Below are 8891 nucleotides of genomic sequence, written 5' to 3'. Positions count from 1 at the left end.
TTTTTTTTTACTTATAATAAGTTAAATACAACATATTCATTATGATATGATTTCTTTTCAAACTTTCAAAATAGGTATATCATGACCTTGTAAGAAGATAAGGGATAAATATTCTTAGGATAGTAAAGGGTGTGAAAGTAGGAGAACTAATTTAATTTAGAGTGTCCTCCGTAGTAATTGTTGTCAAACTAAAAAGAAAATGTTAGGAAATCTATTGAGGAGTAATATATAGTACATAAATTTCTAAATAGTTTGAAATTTGTGGAGATAAATTTTTTTAAAATAAATAATTAATTCTTATTTTTATTATTTTCCAAATAGGGTATCATAAACACTTTTTCTAAATAGATATTTTTGGAAATAATTCTATATTTGGATCCAAGAAAATATTAAGGAAAGAAAAACATGAAAAAGAAATGACTCCATTACATTTGGCTTTATTATAGACAATAAAAAAATCAAATATAATTAAAATTAATTACAAATTTATACATTTTCAAATTATTTAATAGTTATATAAATGAGTTCTAGTTAAATGAGTTTGGAGTAACATAAAATAATAATAATAATAATAATAATTGACTATAAATCTATTTTACTTTTTTCTCTTTATTATTTTTCCTTTACATTTTTCTTGAAATTTTTTGAGAACCAAACATAGTTCAAGGATTCTTCTCTCATATAGATTATAGATTATAGATATGGATAGAAAAATTGTAAATTTTTGCAAAATTAATTAGAGATGTTAAAAGAGGAGAATTCTCTTAAAAGTGTATTTCATCGTCTTATCTTGTATCTAGAAAATAAAGTCTCTTTATTTCATTTGTCTTCATAATTGTCTTAAATTAATATGAGTTTAATTTTACCATGTATTTTGTTTGATTACTGAAAAATAGTAAGGAAAAAAAATCCAAGGAAAATGATTTTTTTCATATTTAGTTTTACTATAAAAAATAAAAAATAAAATAAAAATATAATTAAAATTAGTTACATATTTATGTATCTTTAAATTATTTAATTTTTATATTGAAGAGTTCGAAATTAGTATATAAAAATAATTTATTGACTTTAAATTTGTTTTTATTTTTCTTTTCTGTTTTTTTTCTACTTTTCCTTTCCTATTTTATTTTCCTTACATTTTCCTCAAATTTTCTGGAACCAAATATTCATTAGGATAGAAAAGAAAATGCATGAGAGAATAACCCAATTTTTGTGAAAATATTGGGCAGGCTACATCTTCTCCTTCCACTATATTTCACCGGTGCTGCATCTGTCCGAAAATTTGGAAGCACTTTGCCCCTTTTATTTAAGATTTATCTTAGCCCCTTTGCACGTCGGTACACATTTTACTTTATTATGAATAATATGGAAGCGAGGTGCGAACTCATAGCTTTCCCACTAGCAGTCTTAAACGTGACAATGCACAAAAGTCCCTTCTGGCCATAATATAGGGAATGGGACTGACCTTTTCACATCTATCTCAAACGTAAAAGGCATACATGTCATCTACCTCTGAGGGACAAGAGGGACAAGAGGAGTGCCACAATGCCAATTCCATTAGTGAAGAAACAATATATCCTCAAAAATTGATGATTTTCTCGTGGAATGTAGATGTTATTAAGGAAAATGTCTACTTGGAACTATTTTCACCCTACATAGCCCAAGTAACTATTTATTAAGGAAATGATGATATCATTTCCCTCTTTCCTCACTGACCTCCAAATATTTCATTGTAGATTCTAGCTGTGTCATTTCCTGTCCCTTCTTGACTTGAACCGCCATCCTTCCAGTTTTCGCAAATATCGTATACTCCAATTTTATCATTCAGTAAGCAAGGACCATCGGCTCCCACCCACCACCAGCACTTCTTGTTACATCGGCCTGCATCCCTCTTCTGAACGTATATGTCAAACCAATGGGATTCACTGTTCCACCAGAACCTACAGAAGTATAAGGTAGTCCCCCAAAAGTTTGGTCGGAAACGGAATTCAAAGAATTGATCAAAGGCCAGGACATGAGCGCCAAGGTCATCGTTTTTGGATTTACAGTGGACATTAAGATCTGTGCCAGCGTCAAGGCCATTGATGATCTTTACATCCACTTTCTTTTCGAAAACCCCAGGGCCCCCATCACACAAACGAACAAGAAACACAAGCAGCACAAATGAAAACAAATACCTATCCAATGACAACATGCTTGTAATTTTCTTGTCTCTTGGGGTGACTTGATGTTTAGTTTCTTTCATTTATATGTCGGAGGCCTTGTGCTTATCATGCTCCTTGACAACCAATATCTCACATGTCTATATGAGAAAGCATATAATTTAAGGGAAATAGTATCAAACCTGATTTTAAAATTAAATATGTTACCATATTAAGTCAAAATTCAAATTATTTTTTACCATATTAATAGGAATCATCCTAAATTTTATTTTATTAACATATTTTAAAATTAAATATGTTACCATACTAAGTCAAAATTCAAAATTCAAATTTACTAGTAAAAAATCAAATTTATTTTTATTAAATTTTTTTCCTAATATTTTCTGGAAAGAAACATAATCTTAAAAATTTATGCATTTATGTTATTAATTCCCAATATGATTCCTGAATCATCCTTTTTAATTCAATATTTCGAATTTATTGAGACTCCATTAACCTCTTTTGTATCTCAAAATATTACCCGATCAATAGTAAGATGTCAGCCCTCGTGTCAAATCATATAAGATAAATTTTATCATTTTTGTAATATAATGATGATTTAGAAAAAGACCACATTAATTGTTTTTTTTTTTTTAAAAAAAATCACCTTATCTTTTACAATAAAAGATTGGATAAATAAAATATAAACAAAATTATTAATTTTACTTCGGTTAGGAAATTTATGCTCATGTTTCTACTTTAAGTATATGGAAATGAAATGGCAAGTGTTTAATTTTTTTTCAAATTTTAAAATATGCAATAAAAGTAAAAGTGACTTATTAATTTTTTGAAGATAGGCTTAAAATTGGAAGAAAAAAAAAATCTTTTGACTTAAAATTTATTTATTTATATTTATCCACTACTTTACATAGTTTTTTCATTAAAAAGATGTGAAATATTGAAAACTACACTTGATTTAAAAATAAATAAGAAAATTAAAATATTTTGATTGATTTTTATTTTCTTTTTTATTTCTCATATATTAGTATTTTTTTACCATATTCAATAAGAAAATTTAAATTAAATTTGAGAATAACAATTTACCTATTAGTTTCATATGAACTCATCTTGAATATTGCAATTAAATAAATCTATCTTAAAAACTTTAATGAATTAGTTTTTATTGATAACATAATTTAAATTAAATTCAAGATTTATAGATATAAATCTCTATAAAAAATAGTAATTAGGACAAAAAGGGTAAAAATGTAAAATAAAGGCATAGACTTAAGAATAAGTTCATTATTTTTACTTATTATTTAAAGGGGTTTTTTTTTTTTACTTTAAATCATGTTATTAAGTTATTCTACCAAATATAATTAATTTATTTAATGACTTAAGTTAAGTTATTAAGTCACTTTAACTTATTAAGTTGGTTTATCCAACACCGACTTAGAAAAGGCTTGTTGTGTATTTGAAATCATGTTTAATTTTTAATTTTTATATTTAATGAGTAGAAGAAACAGAAGCGATAGTTTAATTTTTAATCATATTTAAATATGCTTATATTAGAGTAATGATAATTTTAATATTTTAAAATGAATAAAATTCTCTTCACAAGTAGGACTTGAGAAAAAAATATTAATATGCCAATAATTATTATACACTTAAAAAATTGGTGTTTTCTAAAGTAATTTTTAGTTTTCGAAAAATATTAAGAAAAGAAAAAAAAATGTTAAAAGTAAAATGATTTTTTCTGTTTGATTGTCCAAAGGAAAATACCAAAGAAAATCAAATATAATTAAAACTAGTAAATAACTTATGTGTGTTTGAGTTTTAAGTAGTAAATAAAAATAATTTATTACCTTTTAATCTATTTTTTTTTTTCCTTGACTTTTTCTTTTCTTTTGTATTTTCTTTCCTTTACTCTCAGAATTTTCTAAAAACCAAATGTACCTAAATCTCTAGAAAAGAAAATGGTGTAATGACATGTATCCGTTTCACCTTTGAAATAAATATAAAGGGGATCAAAGATGCAGTTGTAAGAGGTGTTTTCTTTTGTATTTTCTTTCCTTTACCCTCGGAATTTTCCAAAAACCAAAGGTATCTAAATCTCTAGAAAAGAAAATGTTAAGAGAAAACACATCTCATAGATTCATCTTTGATCCCCTTTATATTTATTTCAAATGTGAAAAGGATACATGTTTGAGTTTTAAGCAATAAATAAAAATAATTTATTAAATTTTAATCTATATTTTATTTTTCTTGAATTTTTCTTTCCTTTTACTTTTATTTTGTATTTTCTTTCCTTTACCCTTGGAATTTTCCAAAAACCAATCGTATCTAAATCTCTAGAAAAAAAAATGTTAGAGAAAACACCTCTGACAGGTTGCATCTTTGATCCCCTTTATATTTATTTATTAATTATTTTCTTTCGTTTACCCTTGGAATTTTCCAAAAACCAAACATACCTAAATCTCTAGAAAAGAAAATGTTAGAGAAAACACCTCTAACGGGCTGCATCTTTGATCCCCTTTATATTTATTTCAAAGGTGAAACGATACATGTCATTCCCTCTTGGGGGACAATGGGAGTCTGTGGACCCCGCATTTCTGCTCACGCGTTTCCCACTCGATGGCGAGCTCGATTTTTATTTGTGAAAAGTGATTTTATATTGATTGTTTGAAAATGACTTGGAGTCGCCACTTATTTTTGTTTTATTTTTAAAGGGTAAACAAAATAAGAAAGAAAAACCCTAAGTGCGACTCCTTGTTTCGGAAAAGGTGGTCTGTGAAAAACCGGATCGGGTTCGGGGGTCAGGTTACTTGTCGAGAAGGTACGGTAGAGACCGTAGCACCCCTCTAAGTCCCTAAAGTCGGGTCTCTACTAACAAAATGAAGCAATCATGGCAATCGATGAGGAAATCAATGAATATCCTGGATGATCATGCACATACGAGAATCGGAACATGTATAGTGAAGTATCAGAATGAGAGTGAGGCATACCTGGGCCACGAACGAGCAATGCGCTATCATAAGAATGAGGTCAGTGTATAATAATGAGCACAAAATATATCACATGCGTCACCAAATAGAAATTAAAACTGTTTAAGGGAAAACTGGATTTTTGAAATTTATTTGAAAATTAGAGTTTTAGAGATTATTTAAAAATTGGATTTTTAGAAGAATGAGAATTTTAAAAATTAAATTTGAAAGGAATTGGAATTTCAGAGAACTAAATTTGGGAATCGGAATTTTGAAGAATTATTTAAATACGGAATTTTAATAAACAAATAAGTGAATAAATAAATGAGTGAAATAATAATGATAATGAAACACTAAAGATTAGGTAAATAATTACGAAAGATGGAATTTTAGAGATTTGAAGATGTGAATTTAGAGATTGAAAACTTAAGAATTTATTTAGAGATGAGTTCTTTGGTATATGAATAACTAAATAAGTAAGTGGGCGGGATAACATTAATAACGAGAATAATCATTAAACGGCAATGTATGGACGGTGGAGTTTTTGAGATTGGGAATTAGATTTGGAAGTCGGATTCTGATGAATTAAATTTTAACAATTAGAATAAACAGATAATATGGAATAATAATGCTAATTAACGGAAACAATATTTTAAACGAATAGAAAAGGAGCAATGGAATTTTAAAATTGAAAATTAAGTTAGGACGTTGAATTTTTGAAGAGTTGGACCTTAAATGAATGAAAGGATACGGGATAAGAATTCTAGTTAACGAAAATAACATTCAGGCAAACAATAGAATTTCTAAGGTTGAAAGTTAAATTGAGATTTTGAAAGATTGGACTTTAAATAACTAAATAAATACGGGGTTGTAATTCTAAGTGATGAAAATAAGATTTAAATGAATTGTAGAATTTTTAGGACTGAAAATTTGAATTAAAATATGGAATGTTCGAAGGAATAAACTTTAAATAACTAGATAAATACGGGATTCAAATTCTAATTGATGAAAATAAGATTTAAATGAATATTTGAAGAATTAAATTAAGACATGAGATTTTTTATGGATTAGACTTTGAAATAACTAATAAATACGGGATAATGATTCGGTTTATGTAAATAAGATTTAAACAAGTATTTGAAGAATTAAATTAAAACTTGGGAATTTTGAGGGATTAGACTAGATAGATTGAGATTTTTAAGAGAAATAAATAGACAAGTATGGAATAACGCTGCTAATTAATCAAAACGATGTTTGGATGGATGAAAGTGAATAGTAAGATTTGTGAGATTAAAAATTAAATTTCAAAAAATTGAGTTTAAATGATTGGAATTTATTATTATTATTATTATTATTTAAAAAAATGAATAAGTAAATACGAAATAATAGTAATAATATGCAAGGTCTAAAATTAAATTCGGAAATGTAGGATTTTCGGAAAATTAAATTTAAAAATTTGGATTCTTGGAGAATTAAAGTTAAAATTAGAATCTTAAAAAAAGTTATTTTGAGGATAGAACTTTGAAGGATTAAATTTAAAGATTGAGTTTCAAGAATTTGAAGTGAATAAGAAAAATAAATAAATAAATAAATAATTAAAACATGAATAAGTGAATAAATTTAGAGCTTCAAAATCTTAGGGGAATTTTAAGGATAGTTTGGGAATATGCAAGACAATCAGGGAGAGTTTTTTTTAAAAAAAAAGAAAAAGGAAAGATTTTAAAATGCATAGTTCCTTCACGTGCCAATAAACCCATTTCTCTTTTCTTTTATCAACCAGTCCATGCATTGCTATAGCCCATTTTATGCCTCTTATCCATTTCTACCCTTTGCCTCACGCATGTGATTTTCTCTACTCCACTCTCGTCTCTTCTGCCACCTCATAGATCCACCAGCTGCTGCCATTCCTCGGCCTTCTCATTCCAGTCATGGCGCCGTCTCCACCGCGCACCACCATTAGTGGCAGCCCGCTGCTGCTGTCCATGGCCCCATGCATGCATGATTTCTAGGCACGCAGGTAAGTGTCTTCGGGGGTCCCAATAGGGTTGGGCACGACATGGGTATGGGGGTGGCGATGGAGGATGGTGAGTAGGGGAATGAGTATTTGATGTGGTGAAGAAAGGGAAACGGAGATGGAAAAGAAAGCGAGGGGAAGTGGATTCGGTGTAGTGGGCATGTGGAGTGGAGAACACTTGCATGGGAGGGAAGATGAATGGTGCGTGGTGTTGAGATGGGTTGGAGTGGTGACAGTGTGAGGGCTATTGGTGGGTGATGGGTATGATATGGAAGATGAAAGTGGCATGTAGGGAAACTTAGAAATGGGTACATGAGGGATAACCAGGTTAGCATGATTCCCATCTCAAAAAAACAGTTTTTCAATCACCGTAAGCTAGAGAACTTCCACTAGCTTACGAATAGCAAACATGGTAGGGTTCAGAAGATATGGCAGTGAAGGATGGGCAAGCGGACTCGGTGCCAAACACACCCTTTCTGCTGCCTTATTGGTACCCAACTGATCAGCCCTGCCATGGGCAAAGCGGCTGCCACCGCCACTAGGAAAGCCACTACTGTAGCAGAAACTTCTTCATTATGGAAACACATCATCCGACCTTCATCGTATCCTAGTTATCATTCCAGGACCTTCGTTACCGTAGGCTTTCGCTTTCTCTCTGGTTTTCATCCTCTCTAAGTCGCGAAAGCATCATGAAACAGAGGATAGAGAAAGAAGAAGGAAAACAAAGCAAGAATGGATGGATCAAGGAATTACTAAGCAACATCTCGTTTCATGAATGATGAACGAGCGGCTAGCTGGTGGGATGAGTTAAAAATCCACAATATAATCGTCAGAACATCCAAACCAAAACTCAATGAGGATCCCATCATTTTCAAAAGGAAAGAAAATCAAGCACAGGAAAGAGATCAAGCAAAGCATCATACATGAATAAATATATTCAATCGAAACAAACCCCGTGGCCCTTGACGTCCACGGCAAACAATCCAAACTTTTTCCGTAAATCAGTAGAGAGTGCGAGAGTATATTAAAAAACAAGAATATACCTAGCTTGAGGGCTGTCTGGGAATTCCACCGGAATTTTCTTCAATCCCTCCTTTTGGCCATGGAGTACCCCCTTAACCCCCAGCCCAGATCCCCCTCTTCCTTTTTTTCTTCCCAGTCTATCTTCTTTGGCAAGCTTCTACCTGCCGCACTGTTCCTTGCATCAGCAGCATGGCACCCTCACCTACTAGCATGGCCTGCTGCATGCCCATGCAGCTGACTTCCCGGGTGTGGAGAAAAGAGGGCCCCCCCCCCCCCCCCCCCCCCCCCACCACTTCTCTCAAGTGCTGCCCGGTATCCACCTCAAAAGGGGGTCTACAGAGTCATATATGAAGCTAATGCCTCATGATACCCATTAGCGAAAGAAACAAAAACCTCCTAAAATTTACAGTGCGGTATGATGTAATACACTTTGACAAATGTTTTTCGACCTATATTTTCACTTCTTGAAACAAAATAGTGACAAATAATTTAAAAAATTATTTTTATAAGTTTTTTCAAACTGATTTTACTTATTTCTTCCTATTATAAAAAAAAATTAAGTATATATATATATATATATATATATAAATTTCAAATTAATTTTAATTATATTTTATTTTCTTTTATATTTCTAACATTAAATCAAATATGAGAAAATCATTTTCTTTAACATTTTTTTTCCAAATATTTTTTGGAACCAAACATGACCTTAGAAATTTATGCATTTAT

At 30.4% G+C, this 8891-nt stretch overlaps 1 protein-coding gene across 1 annotated transcript; it reads right to left on the bottom strand.

Moving 5' to 3' along the window:
* Positions 1-1708: 1708 nt before the first annotated feature.
* Positions 1709-2194, bottom strand: LOC117908203 (S-protein homolog 5-like). The gene has a single exon (XM_034821847.1). It carries the CDS (start codon positions 2192-2194, stop codon positions 1709-1711), a length of 486 nt encoding a protein of 161 aa, XP_034677738.1.
* Between the last annotated feature and the right edge of the window lie 6697 nt (positions 2195-8891).

This window comes from Vitis riparia, chromosome 19 (genome assembly GCF_004353265.1).
Source record: "Vitis riparia cultivar Riparia Gloire de Montpellier isolate 1030 chromosome 19, EGFV_Vit.rip_1.0, whole genome shotgun sequence".
NCBI classification, from domain to species: domain Eukaryota; kingdom Viridiplantae; phylum Streptophyta; class Magnoliopsida; order Vitales; family Vitaceae; genus Vitis; species Vitis riparia.
Note: the sequence above shows the minus strand (reverse complement) of the source record. Positions and strands in the feature narration are given on the sequence as shown.